A 25,320-nucleotide genomic window follows, 5' to 3' on the forward strand; every position below is an offset into this window, starting at 1 on the left:
TCAATATTAACACCGGTTATGCTGGCAGATTTATTTAGGGCCATTCAGTCTCAGCTAAGAAGACACAAAATGAATAAAAATAATCAAGAGCCAATACCTCTGCCAAAACTGCTGGAAGCAAAGCCTGGTAAAATGTTCATGAAGGCAAAAAACTTTTGGATAATAAATGACCTACCTTATCCATAATAAATTTGTCCAATGGACATTTTCTGTTTTTGAATATGGAGCACGGGGGTTCTATTACTTGTTCAAATCTGTCCACAAAAATTAAGACATCGACGGCTGGCATCTACAGGGGCGGGCAACGTATTTAAAAAAAATAAAACTTACCTAACATGACTTCCTCGCTCAGGACCTCTTCTTCATCCAGGAACTGGAACCAGATGCTGGAACTCCCTTGCCCAGTCCTGGCGCTACTCACATGCAGCATATGAGCAGCACCCTGATTGGAGGGAGCAGCCTCACTCGGCACTCCAAAGCACACTGGAGGGCTGAACTTTCTCTCAAAACAGCTGTCTTAAAACAGCTGGATTGAGAGGTTTAAAGTACACATGCATGGCTGGCCTTCTCAAGACGGCCAGCCAACAACACATGTACACTTTAAACAATGCAATACCAGCCCACCCTCCTTCCTTTAGCTGTCAGACAGCAGCAGCCCTGCCCCCGTCCTGACGCTGGGTTCGGGACGGGGGATGCAAAAATAAAATGGTAATGAACTACCATTTTATTTTTCATCTCTGTAGGCTTTGGGGGGATTTTAAGTGGGGTGACGCTCTTCGCTCTAACGGAGGAGCCATCCCTGAATTAAGAGTGATCATGATCATGCTGATCTGTTGAAAAACAATCACAAATTCTGCTTAACGGGAGGGCAGTCATAGGATCAGAATGGGCATTCTATAATCTAAACTTATGCTAGAATTGTCATTCAACACATTCTTCAGCGGTGAACTCCAACAATTGGACTGTACTTGTACATTATCAAGCTTTTGTCCAGCAACTGTTTTGGTTTTTCAACAAACAATGTATAAAAGTGCATGCACTACAAAATTGGCCAGATATTTAAAAAATGCTGAATTGTTTTCCTAACAAAGCTTTGCATAAGAGCCAATTTGAAGTTAACAGCTAAAGGGTCAACGCAATCCATACCAAATTTGGAATGCAACAACACTGAGATTGCATGGTTTAATTCATTTTCAGCATTATATGATCAGGATATGACAGACATCAGAGTATTCACAATCAATTTGTGGTAGTAAAGAAAGTTCATCCCTTCCAATTTCATGATTCCTTGGTGCAGAAGGTGAAGGCATGTATCAACCCTCAGAAATTTGAAAAAAACCTGGGTGCCAAACTTGTGACATGGACCATGTGACTCACAGCATATCCCATCTTTCCAGTCACACAAATTCCAAAATAGTGGAAGAGTGCTATGATTTTGAAAAATAAGATAGAATTCAGGCAGACAATTATGGCAATATTTTCTGATAGGCTGCTTAGCAAATAATTTCGTAGATTTCTGTTTTTTGGGAGGATTTAATGCTGACCTAATGAAAGAACAATCATCCTGTATTCCTAGACAAGGTTTAACAACTGAACTGGAACTGAGGATGAGCACCATAGACTTAAAGTTTTACTATAAAAACAGGTAACTGCAAAAATAATTTGTATTTTGTCCCTGCAGAGGCCTAAATACAGTGTCTGAGACAGTGAGAAAGCTAAACTATGGTAGGCATCAGATCAAGAAGAAATGGCCCTACTTTGTTACCTTTCATTAGAAAGCTTTAGAAAGAACTTGCAGTAAAATGTGGCCCATCCATATCGATGACTTAGTCATTTCCAGTGGCCAGTGAAGTTCGACATGGATATGTGCTCGGGCCTTCCATTCTCAACATTCCTGTTGAACATCTTTCTAAGTAACAGGAATTTGATCCTAAAACCACCCAGGCCAATGGTTCAAAGACAAATAATCTTGAAACTCCAGTTCTCCTCTTGAATGCACGAATTAAGAAATATTTATAGAGTGTGAGAAGTTGGCCTGGTATATGCTGTCCACTAATTAGAGTGGACACCTTGCACCAGTCCAAACAACCGTTATGGTGATTTAAGAGGTCAAAGATAACCTTAGAAAGCTATCCAAGTGGTAGCTGTGGAGGGCAGTCTTGAAGGAATGTTAATCAGCTTGTTTTACCAGAATGAAACTTTATAGTATTGAGTAAATGAAACCATACAGTAGTTATAAAAGTATATATTTATCAATCTAACACTCTCTATAATGATAAAGTATCTGGTACACGCAGATAATCACAAAGCACACAATACTGTAGCAAAAAAAAATAGTAAACAGCACGAATACTCAGTGGACTTCAGGAGGAGACCAAACCATATACTAAAATAGTGGTATAAGAACTACGACTGGAGTTGAGACAGTGTCTGGAGTACGCAGAATCACTGGGACCCCAAGGAACCACCCAAGGTGAGTAAGTAGGGACCCCACGGAGGACGGTTGCAGTGTGGGAACACGACCGCGTACTCTGTACAATTCTATGGGGAAGTCGCGGTTTAAGTTTTAAAGTTTAAGGACCCTTATAAGTGGACTTCGAAGAAACCCAGTGGACCTTAAGAGGGACCTTAAGAGGTTGGCGAGCCACCCCATCTGTGGATACCGTAGTACCAGAGTTACCTATCCCAGAGAAGCCGGGTGCATAGGTCTGAAGTGGTGTCGGAAACCGCCGTCAATCTCTATGGAGGACTTCGAAGAAGAGACACTGCTGGGAATCCAAAGGTGGATTCTTGATGAAGAGTACCTGAAAGCAGAAAGGACAGAGACTGGGTAACTCAGGAGTGACCAGGGGCTCGGAAGAGGAATGCCCACCAAAGTCGGGTGCTTCAGGTGCATTGAGGGGGTTCTTGACTCTGTAGCCACAGGGACCAGGAGAGGTCGAGGACAACAATGAGCTGGATACGAGTTGTCCCACAAAGTATGTTGAGTGCTGAGGGGTCGGTGTCTGGCAGAAGCACCAACAAGCCTTGGCAGCGGCAACCCATGCAGTCGGTCAAGGAAGGTTACGGTTCGGACCAGCAAGGTCCAGGAGACTCACCAAACACAGGGGAGTCAGGGCAGACCAGGAGCAACCAGCGGAGCCCAAGAAAAGCAGTGTTGACCCTCAAGTGGATCCACAGGCTGGAGCCACCGGAGTCGTGACGGGACCTCAAGCAGTTTCGCAAAGCAACAGTCCATGGCACACTCGGTGTGAGGTGGCCAAAGTTCTTTGTAGGAAATAGTGCCAGACGTTGGGGCTACTCGGAGACCAGTGCACTTGTTTTGGAAATGCCAACAAGCATATGCACTTGCAAATGTATGCGTGCACAGGGGTACGGGTATTGCAACCCCCATGAGGGATTCTGATCTCAAAGTTGGTAAGAAGGCAGCTCGAACCTTGAGGGACTTGAAAACCCACAGCCTGTGTTGTTGGAGCCTTTGGAGTCCATAGGAGCTCAGGAGCAGCAGACCGGTCAGTTGAGATGTGGTGCCTGCGGTTACAGGGGAGTGACTCCTGCACTCCAAGGGAGATAGCTTCAGTTGTCCTTGATGTTCCACAGAGCCTGCAAAGAGCCTGTATGGTGCATGGGCCCAGACGAAGCTTTGGACTGAGAGGGAGATAAAGTCAGGCCCAAACGAAGTCCAGTGGTTCCAGACGTTCGAAGTTCAGTGGTTTCTTGATCAGAATCTTGTCCACATTGAATCTAGGGTCCTACAGCCAGGTAAGCCCTTTTGTACCCACGGGCGAGGGTTAGACATATTCAGGGACCCTCCCAGGTGAGGGTCTGGACAGTGGGGAGGTTAGTCCAATGTCCTTTGTCCACTTTTGCATCAGAGCAGGAGCCAATTGATCCCAGGACTGGTTTGAATTGCACTATGCACAGGGACACCAAATATGCCCCTCATGCAGACTTTCGGTCGCTGGCATGCACACCCACCCAGGCTTAATACACTAAATCCTGTCTGGTAGGTGGACACACCTGCCTGTGACAGGATGCCTAGTGTTCTGCCTTCCCCTGCTCGAGCTTGGCTCAGCAGCAGGAGGGCAGAAATGTGTCTCTGGTCAGCAGCAACCGTTTTGGGCTGCCCGGGACTACCAGGCTGATACCGAGAACACCAGGGACCTCACAAAGCTCGTTTCTGAGGTGTGGACTCATACCTCCCACACCTGTTACTGGTGTGGGGGTATTATTCCACAATGTTTGACACCAAACACGATAGGGTTACTTTCAGCTGTTTTGAAGTTGGTCATCACGCGGTCGCATAATGCCACTCTATATGTCGTAAATGGCTGCAGCACTAACAACCCGGGAGAATGGACTCCATAGGCTGCAGGGGTGTCCTGCTCATGCAGTGGCACCCTCTCACTTAGAACCAAGCACCCTGCCTTCAGGACTGTCAAGGCCTGCTATAGGGGTGACTTATAGGTTTTAAATGTAGTGACCCTTAGATATAGTAAACCTATATCTTAAGTAAGTGGTGCATGCACCAACATAAAAAGGCTGCAATGGCAGGCCTGTAGATCGATTTTGCATGGCCTCTCATGGGTGGCATAATACATGCTTCAGCCCAAGGGAGGCCCCTGGGGTACCTATGTCCTGGGTACATGGGTACCATATACTAGGGACTGACAAGGGTACCCCAGTATCTAATCTGGAGTGTACCTAAGTACATGACATAACAGATTAGGGAGAAATCAGATAGACTGGGGTCCTGATTAGCAGGATTCCAGTCAGACTCGTCAAAAACAGTGTAACATATAGCAAAAAGTGGGGGTAACCATTAGAAGCAGATCCTACTTTCCTACATAGAGCGCAACTCCTGCTTCAGAAGAAGTGTCCTAGCACTTGCATGATATCAGGTAAGATCAGAAGGTTACAGCTCACCAAATTGCACTGCACCTTGAACAGGCTTACACTAGACATGGTATGAAGGGAGGGTGGGAGAGCATTCCTAAGACCGGGGGCACAACCGAGAAAGACCTGCTGCCAGATCTGACGTTGCGGAATCTGGGGATGCACAACAGGGTTTGGTTACAAGAATGAAGAGCCCTTATTGGAGTGTAGTGTTTAAGGTTGTCTTGGATGTAGCTAGGACCCTTCTGGTGTAGTGCTTTATGAGTGATCATAGCATTCTTAAATGTTATCCTAGATTTGATCGGAAGCTAGTGAAGTACTTTGAGCCCTAGTCTGATGGACTGACGCTTGGGGATACTCAGAATGAGCCTGGCTGCGGCATTTTGTACATGGTGCAGACATGGAGTACGTTGGCATGGTCCAACCTGGAGGTGATAAGCATATGTACAATCCCCTTACGAGTGTCTAAGGACAGGTATTTTAGGAGCTTTCTCAAGGATTTTAACAGACCAAAGCAGGTAGCTGCAGTAGCCTGACGTGTGGTTTGAAGGGAAGAGCAGTGTCCATCATAATCCCCAAGTTCCTGACAGCTGTGGAAGGGGGTAGGCCCTAGGTCAAAGAGCCAGAGACACAGTGCGTCAAGTTGAGAGGACGACCCAAACATCAGCATATCAATTTTGTTAGAATGGAGTTGTAGACAGCTGTTATGCATCCATCGAGCGATGGATGCAAGGCAGCCTCTAAAGTTGTGAAATACAGGGTCATTGAGCTGATGGAAGAATAGCCTTAGTTGAGTATTTTCCACATAAGAGACAATGTTTATACCCCAACTTTGCACAACTAAAGCTAATGGGGCCTGATAGATGTAAAAAAGTTTTGGGTTTAGTGATGAACCCTGAGGAATGCAACAGCTTATGGCCCTGGACTGGAAGGTAAAGGGGGAGAGGAAGACTGTCTGTTGTATTTCTGCTAAATAGGAGCAGAGCCATTTCAGAAAGCGACCAGTGAAGCCTGTCTGTGCCTTTGTAAAAGGATCTTGTGGAACACAGTGCCGAAGGTTACAGAGAGATCCAATAAGATGACCACCTCCTTCTGTCCTGCATCGAGGTTACCTCTGATGTATTTGGTGACTCCAAGAAGGGCTAGTTCCATGCTGAAACCAGCACGGAAGGCCGACTTGGTAGGATGTAAAATCTTGTTCTGTTCCACATAACTGGTGATCTGACGGTTAACCAGAGTTTCTAACATCTTGCTGAGATGAGGAAGGAGGGAATGGGCCTGTAGTTACTCAGGAGGCATGGGTCAGTATTTGCTTTTTATAACAGAGGAATAACCAGTGCCTTTTTCCAACTAAGAGGCACCTCACCATTTTCCAAAGACAGGTTAAAAAGGGCATTAATCTGTGAAATAATGGTGGGTGCTGCCTTGGCGAGCAAAAAGGACAGGGCAGGGATCAAGAGGTGAGCCATATTTGATTTTATGAATTATTTGCTACGAGTCCGCTAATGAGGTTGAGTCAAATAACTCAAGCCCTGCTCCTGTCTTGTCAGGAGAGGTGGTGGAGGTTAGCTTGGAGATGGGGGGATTGGGCTGTATGTTGTACTTGGAATAGATTTTTTCCACTTTTGTGTGGAAGAATTGGGAAAGGTCCTCTGCCAGCGACTGAGAAGCAGGCACACTTAGTTTTCAGGCTTCTGGCTGCAAAAAAGGTTTGAGGATTTTAAAACCGTACTGGGGACATTGTCAGGGGCAGCAATTTGCGAAGAAAAAAAAAGCAATTTTAGCTTTTTTGATATTTCCCCAGACTGTTAGAGGGCAGTGCTATAAGCTCACTTGTCCTCAATGTCAGTTCCTACGCCACTTCCTCTAAAATTGCTTGCATTGCATTTTTCAAACTGACAGTTAGGTATGAACTAGTTTGCGGAAGGTGCGATGTGCTTACTGAAAAAAGATTTGGAGGGTGCCAGAGTATCAAAGCCTTTTACTAGGGAGTTGTTGAAGGAGCTGATTGCTATCTCCATTCCTTCCGAGGTGATGACCTCAATCTGAGAAAGACTATGTGAAAGACTGGACTCAGGGATATTCCGCCAGGGTCTAGAGATGTTCATAAAGTTGATCTGGCTGTAGTAAGAGATACGTATAAAGGCACTAGAATGTGATCTGTCCAGACTAGTGGAAGAGGGGAACCAACAGATTGGGGAGGGCAGTTGGAGAATATCAAATCCAGAGTATGCCAAGCACTGTTAGTGGCACCCATTACCAGTTGGAGAAGGTTAAGGTCACACATTGCCTCTCTAATTTGTTCTGCTGATCTGCAGTTTGGAGCACACATGTGGGCATTAACATCTCCAAGGACTACAAAGTTGGAATATTGTAGATAGAAAGGGGTAAGTTCAATAATAAGATTGTCAAGAGCTGAGGGACAGGCTTTGGAGGCAGTAAACTAAGGCTCCTGAGAGCGAGAAATTGGAGGATATCTCAAAGAAGAAGGCCAGACCCTCGATGAGGTCTACGCCCTCAAGTCTCATGAAGATCCAGCTGAAATGACAATCCCACTACCCAGTCCAGTGGCTCAATAAATGTGAGTGATCGAGTAGCCTTCTGCAAGGGCAATATCTGGGGCTGAGTGGGTGTTAAGCCAGGTTTCCGTTAAGAAGAGGGTATCCCAGTTATTGCCAGTTAACAAGTCCCAGATGTAAGTTTGCTGTTTGGGGAGGGATCTTACTGTGATTAGACTGATATGTATATTGTTTTGGTTGAGGGAGGAGGAACTCTTGCAGCACTGATTCTGGGATGGCTCATTGGAGCTTAGGGTACCACAAAAGGCTTCACCAGTAGAGGGCAGGCTAAACTTACATGTAGAGCAATATGAGGAGAGGCTTCCATGTTGGGTGCATAATAGTAAGGTGCCATACGGTTGAGGACGGAGTGCTGACAGGGCACTCTTACCATACTTTAGTCTGTGAGGCTAGGCTGGGGAGAAAAGGGCAGCATGGCTGGCATTGTACATCGTCCGGATACAGACAGCCGCAGACAGGCTTGCCTTCTTCAAGTATAATGCATTCAGATGGTGTATATGGCACATAACCTTTGCTCTTTGCCTGCAGCCTTTTGTACACTTTTGTATATTTATTGGTTTAATAAATGTTGCTACTGAAATTAAGATAATAGACCATAGTTGTGGGACTACAAAGGCTTTCAACCTAAAAATTCTATTAAAAAACGTTGTGGTAAAACATGTTCCACATTTCAGTTACCTGGATGTCCTTTCTGCTTGTACTGGCAGCTGGCAGACGCAGGCGCAGAAGAGAAAAATGATCTTGGTGCAGCAAGCATCCGCTATTTCAAGTTCTTGGCTAAGATTGGATGAAACAAAGCAATGACAGCAATTGAGAAATACACGGCACGGGCTACGACAATGTAGGGGGCAGATTTATTTATACTCACTGATATAGAATCCATTTTTCTGGCTAAATTGGTCTATTTAAAATTGGCTAGCTTGTTTTAATTCAAAATAAAATTTTAAATTGGTTAAAACTGGTTTCTTTAAAATTGGTTTCTTTAAATCATCTTTAGGCTTCCATTGAATACCCCATATTTGCCCTAGGAAAAGAGCTCCCCATGCAAGGAATTAAGCATATATTTGTGCTCAAGCCAGCTTCGCTATAAATTCATATTTAGATAAATTGGGCTTGCGAAATTGTTGGAATCTCACCAGCAATTAAATAGGCCAGATGTAAAAAAGGCAAACCGGGAGTGAATTTGCTTAGACTATCTAAATGAAGAAAAGCATGAGTCCATTCCAACATCTCTCTTCTGAGCAGAAGAAATGTCTGTTAATGATTAAACTCGTCACCTAAGACATATTTTTAATACTTAGATTAGGAGTTTGTCTTCTAGCAACAATAACTTGCGAATGAGTAGGAAAATAGTAAACGCCTAATAGATGTTTCAGGGAAGCCACCACATATTTTCAGTTCTTGAGACGCTTATACAAGAAGTACATTACACCCTGCTTGCAAGTAAAATATCACATATGGGTCTAATATGCTTAATTTATATTTTATTCCATCAAATCACTTCAGTTTCTAAAGGCACTAGACAAAACACCCAAACAAATTAACACCAATTCCTGCAATAAGTATATTAATTATGGCAGAGGAGATGGTGTGTGTTTACATTAGACCCGCATTTGTTAGAAGCGGTTAGTAGTGTGGGAGGGAGCTGGACAGTACATTGTCTTCCAGAAAAGGACACATTGGGATTTATTTTGAGTTGAGGTTCAGGAGAATGAATTTGGATGTGGGATACAGTAACAGGATGAGTGGCACATTCTGTCCCAGTACAGGAGACTTAAGAGTGAGCTAAGCCAACATTCATGAGCAGGACTAGTACTCCAGGTCAATAACTTCACCAAGTAGAACAGACAAATGACAGAAATGAGGATTGTAGTTAGGCGAGAATGATTATCAATTTATCAAAACATGCGTTAAAGTTGTAAGGTTACGTTATTGCTTTTACTTGCACTACCTCGCTTATTCTTGTATCTTCACTCTTAGAAGCGTCCTGAACTAGTCATGTACTCTTTTTAGATTTCAGTATGTCTCTTACCTTCCTTACATTCCTTCTTACCTTCCTTACATTTCTTCTTACATTCCTTCTTACCTTCCATACATTCCTTTCCTCATTGACTTAAAGATTATGAAGTCAGCCACTTGCAGTCCTTATGTATTGGCGTCATATAATTTTGTAAATCACTTTATATAAATGCACCGAGAACCACACTACTTAAATAACTAGCTCACCAGTAAGAAGCATCCTTTCCACCTTTTGGTAATATTATGGGACCTCACCCACCACCATAAATAGATTAATTCCATCCATCTGATATTGCCCCCTGATAATTTGGGTGAACTCTTTAAATGTATTCAGAGATCGTGCTCGATGTCGATGTTCAATGCCGATATGTCCATGATGAATTATTTTGTAGTACTTTGCACGTTAACATTGAGAACCACCATTATTTTTTATCTTAAACTAGTTTAGTTTGGTGAGCCTTTTTAAGCACCTAATGTTGTACATTACTCAAGTATGTCTGCTGTAATCTTTTTTTTGTTTTTAAACTATAGTAACTAAAAGGATGAAGCAAATTATAATTCAGTCTAATGAACCTGAAAATCATGACTCTAGAACGGTGAAAGGCTTCTGATTTACTTGTAACAGCAACCATGAGAAAACAAAAAAATACAGACAGAAAGAGGATGGATAAACCAGAATCTGAAACTTGTCAGTACTAACTTTGGAGAAGAAATGGTAAATAAAAATGTACATGGGGAAGAGACCAGCCCTCTAGTACCCTGTAATCTTCAAATACAAAAGAATGATCATAGATGGATCAGTTTGGGTATCTAGAGCAAATGCTTTATTTAATTTAGAATAATAGATGCAGAAGAGAGAACTAACCTGGAAAATAACAGCCTGTGGAATACAACCACAAAGTGAAACAAATTTTGAAACTAATTAAGTGAATCAGAGAGTAAATCAGCAAGTGCTTTATGCATCTTTTTTGGTGCTTAGCCTTTGCAAGGCGGACTTGGATATAGGGAATCAACATGCCACCGCTCATCATAAATGACTATCCAGTCACTGAATGTCTGCCTTTTTGGGTGAACCCAAGAGTCATACTTACAACAAAGCAATGACTACAGGAGGATGATCCATTGGCCCCATTCCACATATGCATTTCTTTGTGTTGATCCACAACGTGAGTGACACTTTCAGCAATCAATGGCTGAAGAGGGCTGGCCCAACAACCCTCTCCCTCTATATTGTTTATTATTTACAAAAGCTCTGGAGGGACAACTAAACCTGTCTCTATCTCGTAAGAGTTAAGAATACTGGCATTCATTGAATGATTGAGTTTCTAAAATCAGATTATTTCTACACTAAATTGTCAATAAGGCACACATATTACATTGTTTTATAGAGCACCCAGCAGAGGAGAAGAGTACTGCCCACCCTGCACTTTTATTGAATTACTCAATCAAATGAATTTTGGCTTGAGAGACAATCTGCAATTCACTACAGCTCTTACACCCTGTCTTTCTCACACTGGTGTTGTTCTTTTTCTTTCTGTCTCTCATACAAGTAATCACTCTAAATCTAACCCTTTCTTACATTTAGCTACCACTTTCGAAACACTGAAAATGAAGGGGTTTTTGTCCAGGTAGCTTACCAACAGATGTATTCAAATTGCTAGTGTCTGTAGTGGATATAGCTCAATCTGTTGAGCTCCCTTTGTCAAGCGTTGCAATGGATATGGAGACAGATTTAACCATACAGATGGTATTATCTATGGCATGCTCTAAAGGAGTATGAGTGCAGAGTACAGTTAGAGGTCCAATTTTATTGAATGGTATTGGCAGACGCAGCTCGCTTGACTCGTGGGCGGGGGGGTGGGTGGGGAAGTCGCATGGGGGTTTGCGTTGGGGGAGATTTTAAAAACAAAAAAACTTACTTTACCGGGTCCCGTGCTGCCTCCACTCCTGGCCGGGTCCCAGTCCCTGTTTTCCTGCTGCTTTCCTGCTCTCCTGCCTCCGGCAGGAACAGGAAGTAGGCATCCTCCCTCCCCTAAGCCAATCACAACGCTGCAATGGCAGCGTTGTGATTGGTGCGGATGGCGCCCTGCCCGGCGCCTGAAGGGAGGCCATTTTCTCTATGTAGGCTGCATGCAGAGTACCCATGACTGGTTTGGTCCGCCCCAGAGGGCCGACCAAACAGTCAGGACCCATAGCATTGGGCAAGCCACTCCTCTGCGACCCGCCCACCTGCCCACCACCAACCAGGCATACCATTCTGCTTTCTCGCAGCGCGAGAAGCAGAAACGTAAAATGGTATTTAAAATACTATTTTTATGTTTCTGCTTCTCGTACTGTGAGAAAGGAGTGAGGCGACACTCCTCCACCCTTAATGGAGTAGCCGCCCCTGGGTATTGGTTATTAACTGATGCTTTCATATCACCGAGGGATAAAATCATCATGCAGTATGAGACTATCAGTTTGAATTTGAAAATGATATCACACATATATCCTATTATGCAGATGATATATAATAATATAAGAATAGATCTGCAAACAGATAATAATTTAATTTAGTAAACAGTAGAGCTATGTGAAAATCTTAAACTACAACAACTATGTAAATAAGATAGAAATTATGGTTTAAAGGTAGATGTGAAGGGAACAAATATAAAGAATGCATCCAGATATCTGGATCTAGAAACACCTTCAAATAAAAAAAATTATTTTGTGCACTACTTTACTTTCTTCCTGTGTCTTTATTCACTTTTCAATTAACGTTGTTTAAAAGGATAATCTTCCAAAAACGTATGTTTTGTTTTGTTACCTTCTTTGTTAGGGTTCTAAAGGAACACATCTCTATTTGTCATTTCATATTATGTTATTATTATATTTGTTCTGTACAAATTAAAGAAAATGCATTGTTTTATTTGATTATAGTTTAGAATAAGCAACCAAAGCACTGTTATTGCCAGTGGACAAAGACACAAATTATTTTTTTGTATTTTGACATCTTATAAGTAAGTCGAAAAATCTTTATTCGCCCAATTATGGCCATAAAAGACACAGATCAAGACAATGCAATCATGAACACAAAAATGTAAAAGAACAAAATCATACAAAATAGCGCAAACAGGGGACATTGACACTGAAGCTCATGTAAACAATCAAAAATAAAAATGGGATAAATATGCTGTCGAACAATTAGCAGCCCTCATATAATGTGCAGAATACAAGATTAAAAGATATGGGTAAAACGTCTATAAAAACAATTGATAAAATAGATAGGATACAAAAGTTTAAAACGGTAGACAAGCGCAACCAGAGATACTTAAAGAACACATAATATCTGTGTTTCACCAGAAATAATCAAACTTGTGTGATTACCCCTCCAAGTTTTCCTATCGCTTAGAAAAAGGAGCACACCCTAAAGAAAATGACTGGTATATTCAACAGTTGCAGGTGGTGCAAGGCCACTCTACATCTGCGGTGTCCTTATGATTTTAAAAGAGGTGTGAGCAAAAGTCTGCAGGGATAATAAAAAAGATTGCAGAAAAACATGCAATGTAATAGCGACTGCACAGAGGTTCCATTGCATGAGCAGAATAAACTGATCGCCACGAAGTGTCAGTTGGATTACCTGTGCTCATAACCAGCCAAACCGTGCCAACTCTAAAGCGGGAAAAAAGGGACCTCTCCCATTGTGTTACATCTAGTGAGAGAGAAAAGACGGGCTCCCTCCTGGCAAGGTACCTATAAAAAACCAGCAGAGTATTTTTTGTTAACTTAGCCAGAGAATAGCACACCCCTCGTCCAGGCTAAGACAGTCCAAGATGGCTTCCCTACAAAGCTGCACTTGCGGATTGACCCACACACTAACCCAAAGTAAAAATGGGGCTAAACGAACCCTGTCCTCGATGTATCACTGATTTAGCTCCGTATGCGTGATATAACTGGAGGCAGTCAGTGGGAAATATAGAGGCATCTGGCATATGCGGTTTTCCTCTAGCTGGAGGGAAAGCATTTATGATAACCCCAAACTCCCGCCCCATATGTGGCAGCTGGAACGCATTGCACATTATATACCTTTAGGAGAGATGAAATGGTCCACCTCCCCTTTGTTCTAGGGAGATTAAAAATTGCTCCCGCTGACCTACTGAGCTTAAGACACAAACTGGACAGCTGGGGCTGCCAGGAGCCCAGGGCATTAAAAATGACTCCCAAATAACTAAAGTCTTTTATGCTGCACATGGGATTACCTTTGATGACAAGCCTACGAATATCAATTCTACCTGGCCCACAAGCCATGATCTGGGATTCAACTTACTCAGTAACCAGGTTGAGATTATCCATAAAGTGGACAAATCGGTCGACTAGCACCCGCAAAGCATTGGGAGTCTGGACAAACAGGATAAGATCATCCGCATAGCGCAATGTTGGTACTTGGGTACCAGCGATTCTGGGTGTATCAACTGGGATTGAGGTCAGATGGGGTTAAAGACCATTGATATATATAATAAAAAGTAAGGGGTGCCAAGATACATCCTTGGCGCATTCCACGCCTAAGACAGAATTCTGGGGATATTTCTCCATTTAAGCTCACTGGGACCTTAGCTATCAGGTCAGAACACCCATATCCAACAACCTCAGCCACGACTTGGTCCTATCAACAGAATCAAATGCTGTTGAGAGGTCCACCAAGGGCCTAACTAATGTATATTTGTTAACTATTAGGCTCCGATTTAGGCACTGCTCTACTGTACCCAACCCAAATTGAAAAGGAGTGAGGATTTCTTGCTCTTGTGCCCACTGAGCAAGACGGTTGTAGATCACTCTACTAATGATTTAACTGTGCTATCTAATAAAGAAATTGGCCTATAGCACTTTGGAGACATACAGTCCCCTTTTTAAACAAGCATTTGCAATGCAATAGGTCTCGCATTATAAAAGTGTGAGCAGTTGGCATTGCTAATAATAATGCAACATTAGCTATTGGCATTGTAAATGATAATGACATTTATTTATGTGTTTGTTTTATAAAATAGATAAAAAGGCATTGTCATGAACAATGCTAATAGCTTAAACTTTTGCAAATGCAAGACCTATTGCACTTGTTTCAGTACTGAAGGTTTTTTTAAAAGTTTTAGTCACTACTCAAAATGAAATCCAGTTTATCAGCATTGCCAGTGCTCCTTTATGTTTAATGCCATAAATGAAACACAGTGTTCTAAGCAGATTGCTAAATAGCATCTCCAGCCCCGATCACAATGTCTCACTTCATGCTGGACAGTGGGCACCCTGTTTACATGCAGCGCCAAGTCGGGGTGAACTAATGCACAGGCTGAAGTCTGTCAGCCTCCGAGGCTCAAAGCATTCCTTGCAACAGTCCGCTGTGTAAAGGTATTGCCATGTGTACAGCACACACTCTGCAACAGCAAGTGGTTTCAAAGTTGAGGGTGACTTCCTAAACTTTCCCGAGGTGTTCATCGTGTTTGGTGACAGCCTATTTATGCTGACAGCCCAAAAAACTGTTTGTGGTTGTGTGGTTGTGTGTGTGTGTGGTTTTGTGCATGTGTGGTTGTGTGTATGGTTGTGGTTGTGTGTGGTTGTTTGTGTGGTTGTTTGTGTGGTTGTTTGTGTGGTTATGTGGTTGTGTGTGTATGGTTGTGTGTGTGTGTGGTTGTGTGTGTGTGCTTGTGTGTGGTTGTGAGTGTGTGTGTGGTTGTGTGCGTGTGTGGTTGTGTGCGTGTGTGGTTGTTTGTGGCTGTGGTTGTGTGTGTGTGTGGTTGTGTGTGTGTGGTTGTGTGTGTGTGTGGTTGTGTGTGTGTGGTTGTGTGTGAGTGTGGTTGTGTGTGAGTGTGGTTGTGTGTGGTTTGGTGTGGTTGGGTGTGGTTGGGGTGTGGTTGTGGTTGTGTTGTTGTGGTTGTGTGTGTGTGATTGGTTGTGTATGGTTGTGTGTGTGTGGTTGTGTGGTTGGTTATGTGTGTGGTTGTGTGTGTGGTTGTGTGGTTGGTTGTGGTTGGTTGTGTGTGTGGTTGTGTGTGTGGTTGTGTGTGTGGTTGTGTGTGTGTGGTTGTGTGAGTGTGTGTGGTTGAGTGTGTGTGTTTGTGTGTGTGGTTGTGTGTGTGGTTGTATGTGTGGTTGTATGTATGGTTGTGTGCATGGTTGTGTGCATGGTTGTGTGCGTGGTTGTGTGCTTGGTTGTGTGTGTGTTGTTGTGTGTTAGTTTGTGTGTTGTGTGGTTGTTTGTGTGATTGTGTGTGTGTTGTTGTGTGTGGTTGTGTGTGTGTTTGAGGTTGTGTTTAAGATTGTGTGTGTGGTTGTGTGTGTGTGTGTGTGGTTGTGTGTGTGTTTGGTTGTGTGTGTGTGATTGTGGTTGTGTGTGTGTGTGGTTGGGTGTGTGTGTGTGGTTGGGTGTGGGTGTGTGGTTGGGTGTGGGTGTGTGTGTGGTTGTGTGTGGTTGTCTGTGTGGTTGTGTGTGTGGTTGTGTGTGTGTGTGGTTGGTTGTGGTTGATTGTGTGTCTTGACCTTATTCTGGAGGACCATACTATGGTTAAGTGTTTCGTGGCAGCTAAAGATCTGGTAACTTACACAAACATTATGGGATGTAATACTTAACAAATTGCACTATTTTTACCAGACCTCTGCAGAATGGAAAGTAAATAGGACTGGGAACTTGGTGTGGTGAGATGATAGCACCAGCCAAAAGGGCATAATTAGAAATTATGCCTATTTCACTTGTCACTTATGCAGATTTTTGGGACTGGTGATATTTCAAGAGTATTTAAAGTGCCACATGATCTTTTTCCATAGTTAATAACAAAAATGATCAATAGGTGAGGTGTCACAGTAGATTTTAACCGCAGATGCACCCCAAATTGTGACATGCATGTTTAGCCTAGATGTACCTAAAAGACTTTATAACACTAGAAAAGAGCTTTTAAGAGCTCAGACCTATCTAGAGGGTGTGGTAAAGCCAAGTGTACTCTTCATTGCATTGGGTTCTAGGTGGCGTAGGCATTTGTATTTGTTTGCCGTTTGTTGGAGTAAGGTGTTGAGGTGTAGTGTCTGCAAGCCAAGTGGATGTGTGTATGAGCTAGTTGCCACAATATGCTATGCATTGCTTTCTATACGGATTTAAAGTGTGCCAGTGTATGAATGACTTGCAGAAGTATATTAAGTATGCAGAAGTAGGATTCAGTGCGGGGTGCAGTGAGTGTGTGTGTGTGTCAGTCTGCTATGGACAGTGCTTCAGATGTGTCAGTCTGATGGTTCAAGAGAACGAACAGTGGGGCTCTTGGTGTGTTGGTTTCACAACGGTGGTTTCTTAGAAATCTGATTTGGGTGCTACACAAATGTGTATCTGTTTATTTTGTTAATAAATAACAGAAATTAGTGCTACTCCGGAGCACTATTTGTAGAGCTTCCTTGCGGCCATTTCAGACATCTTAACACATGGATACATTTTCAAAAGTAACGGGGAGAGCACGCATATAATGTGCTTATTCACAAGCAGTGAAGGCTACAGAATTCGCACAGGCCTCCTTTATTGCCATAATCACTCTTCCTTATCAGCCCTATCAGTGCCCACATGCAACAGTCAGACGTTTAGGCTCATGTTTCAGGGAAATTCTTGCAGCTGAAAACAGAGTACACATCTAGCATTTGATTGAAATGGCTCCCGTGAAACATCCATGGAGAGGGCTACAACAATAAAACCTGGTAGAGAGCTTTATCTAATGACCAGACTGGACTTGCATTTATTTTATTTTCAGCTATGAGGCATGTCTGTGGCCTGTTATCTTGGTGCCAAGTCTGATTCCGGGGCGAAGTGCACGCAATTTCTGTGGAAAAACGGCGCCCCCTTTAAATCGGCTGCTCTGTGCTGTAGACTGAGGGAAGAGTTGGATGTGCTGAGCTGGGAGTGAGCAGAGAGTGTTTCCAAGGGTCAGTGATCGGGACTGGCCAGAAACAGAACCGTTCTTGTAATTTGAAGTGCGCCCGAGTTTTTATTTATAAAGCTTTATATAGCGCTGGCGAGACCCGTGGGTATCAGAGCGCTTTGCAAACAAATAAAAGAGGGTGCGAAATGAAAGCACAAGGACAGACGAAAACTCAAGCAAATGTTACACTTTAAATGTACTCGTGCTGCCTTTCACCATCACATTTCCCTAACTACGAAAGAGAAGAAAACAAAACAAGTGTATAACAAGCAATGGCCGAATGTGAAAGTAATTAGGCCTAATAAATAATTTGACTCAGGTACGGACACTGCATTAAAACATTGGAAGAAACGTCCATTATAGGACCTTAACCAGCTCAGAACAAAACATTTTTCAGTCACACGCCCTGCATTCTTTCCATTAGCAAAAGCCCTCTCCCCGGTCTCCCCCTGAAAGAAGGAAAACACGCAGGAAGATCGGCAAGAATGTGAAAAGAAAAGCATCAGATAGATCATCTTCCTCAACTCACAAACCAACAAATAAATAAGCTGCGAGGGGTTAGGGACGGAAAGCGATGCTATTCTGAAATGTCCAGGCTGCAGGAAAGCAAGGCTCCACTTGCAAAATAAAAAAAATGAACAAGTCACTCTCTGCATAGGTAACCACCTTTCCACTCCAATAATGATTTATTTTATACTCAATACCACTGTACACCCAGGATCCCAGCAGAAACACATGCATTTCCATGTGAAGAGACTATCGAGATTACTCCTTTCAGATATGCAATGTGAGCTGCAAAAACGGGGGAGGCTAACATTTGTAAAAGTCACTTACCTCTTGCTACGACAAAACTCAAATACTGAATAAAAAGAAAAGGCCAGGGCTAACGCTCACCGGGCTAGGAGGAAATCAAGAAGCAATGAGATCTAGCCAATTTGAAAAAAAAATTAAGTCCACAAAAAATGTTGGGTAACATGGATTAAAGTGTTTGTTTTTTTTAAACGAGGTTTGCTGTGTCACAGCGTTAAAAAAATCAAAAAACTTGAATATGCCTCACTGCACAAGAGCACACGTATGCCTGCCGCCTACACAATTGCACAACTCGGAGGGCACATGGGGAGAAGAAACGGGTGGGCGGTAGGAATAAGAAAGATGGGGTTGGTTTAGAGCACACGTATGCCTGCCGCCTACACAATTGCACAACTCGGAGGGCACATGGGGAGAAGAAACGGGTGGGCTCTCAGTTTAATGTGCCTGAATCTTCAGAGATGTGTCCGTTTCAGTCGGAGGCTGGGAGTATGTGCGCGGTGGCGAATGCGTTTATTATTTATTTGTATGCAGATAGAGAGAGCCATACGAGTAGGAGCTTTCAGTGACACCTCGATTAAGTGGCCCCTTCATCACGTCCTGTTGCCTGTCTATTGTACAGAAATCAATGAAATGCAATGAGCCATATTTATTATTTACCGGTTAACTTTTCTCAAAATAAACGAGTTTTTCATAAATCTCTCAGAAAAAGCAAAAAATTAGTATAGCAAAAGTTATCTTGCATGGAATGCTCAGTATTCGATTTTAGATTCAAGTTTTGGTTCAGTGCAGTAACGTTTATTTATTTACTCTTAATCAGTACTTTTACTAAGAGTTAAAAACTTCTATGTGAGTGCATGCCAGGGAGTAGAGCGATGACGTACACAGTAGTGATTTTTGTAAACCAGGAAACGGGTGGGCGGTAGGAATAAGAAAAATGGGGTTGGTTTAAAAGAGAGAACCAGGTATTGAAGAGCTATAAAATGACTACACACTGGGTGTGAAAGAAAGAGTGAATAGTTTTTGTGCATGGAAATGGTGCTGGGTGAGTGTGTGTAAGAAACAGCAGAAGGACTGTACCTTAAAGAATGCATACATCTTGACTGTTCCTAGGTAGACAAATCAGTGAAAAAAAACAGCAGACACACCACCCCTCTGTCCTAAGACCACAACCCAGGCAGCCTTTCGCATCACCCCTCCACGAAGCGCCTAGAGGTGGCTCAGTACACAAGCCCACTCAGTTCTATTCCAGGCCCTCAAAAAGGAGGTAAGTGGCGAGGCATCCAATACCAAGCAACGAAGGGAGAGGAGACCGGCACTCCTCTGAAGGAATGCACCTTTAAGTAACTAAAACAGCCAAGATGCCTGTGCTCGCGTCACACGTCATAACTCCGAAACCATTCACTTCTCATTTTCATTCTGTCCCAACCTTTCACACTAGAAAAAGGTGATATGTTTTTAAAAAATGTATTAGAATGGTGTGTGCAGTTTTTATTGGGAGCTCACACACTGTATTCAAAGTTTCACTTAAGGAGAGCACAGATACAGTGCTCATTTAGCTGGCACGGTGCTTCTCACATGCATGTGTGTGTGTAAGTATACATGGGCATGTCTTTTCCAGAGTATCTTACTTTTAGCACCTCTGCCGCAAATTAAAAATGCGAAGCAAAATGCTTAGGCAAGTTTCAGAACCTTTTTCATCAATACCTGAATTTATGCAGTTTTTAGAATTTGGAGCAGATATATCAGTGTGTTATTTCCACCCATTAGCTTTCCAACTCAGACAGCAGCTCTTTAACCAGGGATATTTCGAAACTCACAACATCCATGATGTTATGGGGACTCTTAGCCTGACAGAGCGGTGCTGGGCAGGGTTGCGGGATGAAGCAAGCTGAGAACAGGAAACATCAAAGACGCTGATGACAGGGGAAGGAAAAAAACTCAAGCGGTGCAGTGCACGTAGTCTCTGGGGCCCGAGGTTTTACATGCCGGAGTCCTTGCAGGACTGTCGTGCGTGAAGCACAATAGATGCAAATCCAGTTTATTGTGTTTAAAGCTAGATGTTTCTTAAAAGTATACAGAAATATGTCTGCCACACATGAAAGGTCGATGTGAAAAAATGATGGTTGGACATTTGTTGACAGATCGGATACAAAAGTTTTGACTTGACTTGTATATGTGTGTGTGTAAGTATATTTATATCATTTGTACAGGGCACTTTCTGACATTGGGAAGGCGTGGAATAGCTGTCAGCAATTCGGTAACTTTCCAGTGCCAACAACATAAAAGTGTAAAAATACTAAGCCTGGCCCCATTTAGAAAAATAAACCAGCCCCAATACGGAGAGAAGCAGAAATGTCCCAGTTCCCTGCTGGATCAGTGTGTGATCTGTGAGCTAAGACACTTGATACAGACACCCCACCACTGACTCGTGGGAAACACAGCAACAAGTCCTGCTACTTGACACATGTGTGGCACTGCATTCTTTTTAAACTCGACAGCTCGTGTGTGATGCAAAAAAAACCTAGGAGAGGTGTGCCAGCAGGGTGCCACGCAGGGCACTGCACTCTCCAGGGCACTGCCTACTCGCAGAGCACAGCTATAAAGATAAAACACGAGGACAAACATCTAAAGATAAGCATCGCGATCACGATAAAACATCAAAGCGGCCGAGCGGCCGCGAAAGTGAAAGACAACGAGTGCTTTCAGGCTGCCAAATGGTGCGCGTGCCCGGCACACATGCACAGTAGTTGGCGGCCTGAAAGCACTCGTTTGCACTTCCAAAAGTGCTTACTATAAGTCTCGCCAGAACAGCGCTAAAGCGCTGTCTCAGGCGAGACCTAAAAATAGGCACAATGGTTGAAAGTTTCCATGAACATGGGATGTACGTATTTAGGGAACTGGTGTAAAAATGTTGGTGATCTGAGGGTCCCAAAGAGGAATATTGCACCTAATAAGATCAAATGGGATCTCATCAGGGCAGGGCACCTTACCACCAGTCCTATGGTGTATAGCCAAATCTAACTCTAATAAGGATGCTGTGACTGACGGTGTATAAAATAGACAGCCAATGTTAGCCTCAGCCTCCGGTTTGCCACTGAGCAGGGTTTGTCGAACCAACATGGGTCCCCCTCACAGGTTGAAGAAGATGCTGTTTATTGGCCAGAGATAGGGCATTATAGTGAGCTGACAAGACATTTCCCCAAGCTTCTGGTAAGCAATTAAGAAATAAACCCTGGTGTTCATTCAAGAGCGAATCGAAGACATCTATAGGTTCTGTAAGGCGCCAGACAAGTCTGAGGCCATCAGTAGAGTGTTGGGTGTAGCTGATACTAGTGGTAGGTTAAAGCCTGCTAAAGGGCAGCTGTCTTAGAGCAGACAGGGCATTGTGGCCCCCCACTCTGTCTGCACAACCTCCCCTTTAATAAAAACAATTTATAAGATTCCTAGTCACAAAAATGTAATATATAGTTGATGGGTGCCCATGTCTTCTAAAGATTGAAAGGAATAACTCGTCCTCACTTAGAGTATTACCTAAATCAATCAGGTCAAGCACAGCCAAATGGCTAGGCAGCTCAATTACCCTTACTTCACTAAGGTCCCCACACGGTTTCCCCTCATAATTCCCACCCTTCCAAATTATAATAAAACTTAGATATCAGAGTGATAGTTCAGATGTAAAGCTTTTCTTTGAGTGCTTCAGACCTTCTGGAACCTAAGTGTGAAAATCGATTTTAAAATGACTGAGTTTCACATTCACAAATAATATGGACCAAGCACTTCCTGAGGCCAATAGTAGAGCAGTAGGGTGCAGGGTTTACTAGACTAAGGCTCTGCTTCTGGTACCCCTGTTGCAACCTGCTCGCCAGATCTAGAGCATGCCAACACATTTATGGTGAAAGTACTTCAACCAATATAGTTGGCGGTCACCAGTAGGTAGTTATAGTTAGGACCTAGTTTCCATAGGAAAAGTGTTATTTGTTTTCTCAATATCTTTGGCGCCGGTTTACGAATCTTCGCGAAATTTTCCAAACTAGTGGCCCGCTCCAGTCAGCTCCTGTCTTGAAAGTTTCGGGGTGATTCGACAAGCGGGGGGCTGAGAAAAAAGGGGGGTCCCAAAATGTGTTTTCCCCATTTAATTTTCCATAGGAAACTTTAGACAAAGCTACAGTCCGAACTGCTGAACGGAATTACACTAAATTTGGCAAAAAGGTAGGTCTTGTTTCAGAAAGAGCCCTTTTTGTTAAATAGTGTAAATCCGTTCAGTAGTTCCTGAGAAATTTGAAAAAGAAAAAGTTCCAATATCTAGGGACGCGGTTGATTTGCGAACCCTCCCGGGCACGAGCTTCATTCTCGTTGGCTGCCAACACTCCAAACTGGGAACTGTTGGCAGCCAAGAAAACAGTAAAATAAATGTTTAAAACAAGAAAAGGGGGCAGGGTAGAAACACTCTGACCCCTTAGGCCTGTTCAGGGGGTCCCACAAGGACCCCCAAGGCCTAAAAGATTTTTTTTTATAATTTCGGCAGAATGCGTGATGGGGTCATGAATCCATGAACTTTTTTTTTCAAATGAAGCCCGCGCTTGATTTAAATGAGGCCCCTGGGTGCGACAGGTCCCAGATCATTTGCTCCCCGGGGCTAAGTAAATAAAGGTAGGGGGGGCCGCTTGGTCCCCTCTTGGAGCCCTTGATGGCCCTGGGGACCGCCACCCCCCAGGGACGGCTCCTGCAGTGTCCTGGGGTGCCAACCCCCGGGACACTGCTGTTTGCTATGACAGGGTGGGAGCATGGCTCCCACCCTGTCATAGCAAATTTGCTTTGGATTTTGGAAGCGAGAGTAGGGAAACCTGCTCTGTCTTCCAAAATCCAAAGCAGATTGCTTTTCCACACGGGGAGCTGCATGTGAGCAGCTCCCCGTGTGGAAAAGCAATGCCGGCTACCGCAGGATGCGGGGAGCCGTCGGGACCATGGGGGCATTCGGGCTCCCCCCACGGTCCCTAACCATGAGGCCAGGTCCTGGGAGATGGGGTCCCCGGGGCCCAAAATGGCCGGGAGAGGGGTGGGAGTCCCCCCTCCTCAGTTTTTTTTTTAAAGGCAGAAAAAAATTATATTTGGGCATGCCCCGGGGGATGGGGTCCCCGGGGCGAATGTAAATTAATGAAAGTGGACAGTTTAAAAAAAATAAAAAATGGAGTCGGGACCCTAGCGCGGTGCTCAGTGCGGCCCCCTGATGTGAACGCGGAGGGTGCATGGCTCCCAGCACGGCCCCCCTGGTGTAAACGTGAGGGGTGCGCGGCTCCCAGCGCTACCTATGGTGTGAACTAGAGGGGTGTACGGCGCTCAGCTCGGCCCCTAGTGTGAACGCGATGGGTGTGTGGATCCCAGCACGGCCTCTGGTGTGAACGCGAGGGGTGCGCGGCGCTCAGCGCGGCCCCCTATGTGAACGCGATGGGTGCGTGGCTCTAAGTCGCGCTGGGTGCGCGATTCCTAGCAAAAATAATTACGATTTCTATAAACTTTTAATAAGTATATTGGCAAAACTGTTAAGTCTAATATCATATTCAAACTTTCTATAGTCATTTTTTCAACTTTAAAAATACGCCGACTTCGGTGCGATCTCGGCGCAATCACGGCGCGACCCAGGAAATACGTGCGGGGAGATGTCGCGCACATTAAGCGGCTCCACCGCGCATTTCGTAACTTTACTTTTTTTGAAATTATATTGAAAATAATACTTTAAAAATACTTTTATTAATAAATTTAGACAAACACTTAAAGGAAAACTTTTTTTTATAATTAATTTAAAGATATTTAATACTTTACAAATCACACCGAAGTTGCGACCCCAGCGCGACTTTCCAAAATGGCTACCAGAATGCGCGCAGCCATCTTGGGAGGTGCACGAAGGGTGCACAACTTCTGTATAATATTTAAAAAAAAAAAAAAAAATGAATATAGTTTTCCTAACTAAAAATTATGCACAGTGCATTGCGGGGGCGCGAGTTATAGTTAGCTGAACTAAATATAACGCTGGAATTTCTATGGTTTTGTACGAGTGAAATGTCCAACTAACTATAACGTTCCTGAAACCTATGGTTTTTTCAGTGAATATATATATATATATGTATAGTCTGCTTTTCCATTGAAGAGTTTTTTTTAGTTAGCTAATAACTTTAGTTGGCTAATAACTTTGACTCTATTTGACGAATCGTCACAAAACAACTGAAATAAAAGGTTCATCCACCTCATTTCCTTTCGATTTTGAAAGTTTTGGGGTAACACATAAAGCAGGGGCTAAGAAATGAGGGGGTGTCCCAAAACACAATATCCCCATGCATTTTTCATAAGACTTGATGGTTCTGGAGAAATTAAGAGTAAACAATTATTATATATTTTGGCAGTTGGGTCTGCGGGAGTCTTAGAGACTCTCTTGGGAGTGGCAATTTAAAAATAGAGCATTCTCATTGGCCCATGGAGCTTTATTTCCCTTGGACCATCTCGCTCATGCGGGAGTCAGACTCTCGCAAGAGCAAGTGCTCTGATTGGCTGGCAGCAACATAAGAAAAATGTTGCTGACCGCCGTGTACTAAAGTTCTAAAAATATAAAGATATATGGGGCAGGGTAGGGATACCCTTAGCACCTAGGCCCATAGGGGTGGACCCAGAGGGAATTCCCCCACAGAGCCAAAAAAGAAAAAATAATGGTTAAAAAATGGCGCAATCTCACAAGACTCTTGAGGGATTGGGAAAAAAAACAAAATGGCAGCTCAGCCGCATTTAAATTATTTATTCGCTGGGGAGCCTACCTGGCTGACTTCATAAAGGGGAGAGGCTGCGTGCCCCTCTTCCCGAGTCTACAGAGGCCCAAGGAAGTCCACCCATGGGCCAAAAATAATCTGTGTGGGGAGGTGGGACATGCGAATTGTCACCCTGAGAGTCCCTAGGGAGCCCAATCTCGGGCCCGAATATTTTTGATATGGGGAGCAGCTAAGCGGAAACCTATGTATGCTTTCGCTTGGTGGGAGCAGTTTCAAATCTCTTGCCAAGCAGGAGCAAACACCAAGTCCACTCCCAGCTGGTGGGAGTTTCAAAAATGC

At 43.6% G+C, this 25,320-nt stretch overlaps 1 protein-coding gene across 7 annotated transcripts in view; it reads right to left on the reverse strand.

Moving 5' to 3' along the window:
* ZDHHC2 (zDHHC palmitoyltransferase 2) overlaps window positions 1-25,320 on the reverse strand; it is a 555,886-nt gene that overhangs the window by 94,991 nt on the left and 435,575 nt on the right. For 5 of the 7 annotated variants that reach the window (XR_014978173.1, XM_085642022.1, XM_085642020.1 and 2 more), the window contains one exon: window positions 8,154-8,252. The exons of the other annotated variants lie outside the window; for them this stretch is intronic. Coding sequence is in view for 4 of the 5 variants with exons in the window: in XM_085642022.1 (XP_085498148.1) it covers window positions 8,154-8,252 (99 nt within the window). In the remaining variant the exon portion in view is untranslated. The remainder of the gene's footprint in view (window positions 1-8,153; window positions 8,253-25,320) is intronic. 7 annotated transcript variants of the gene reach the window in all.

This window comes from Triturus cristatus, chromosome 2_2 (assembly GCF_964204655.1).
Source record: "Triturus cristatus chromosome 2_2, aTriCri1.1, whole genome shotgun sequence".
NCBI classification, from domain to species: domain Eukaryota; kingdom Metazoa; phylum Chordata; class Amphibia; order Caudata; family Salamandridae; genus Triturus; species Triturus cristatus.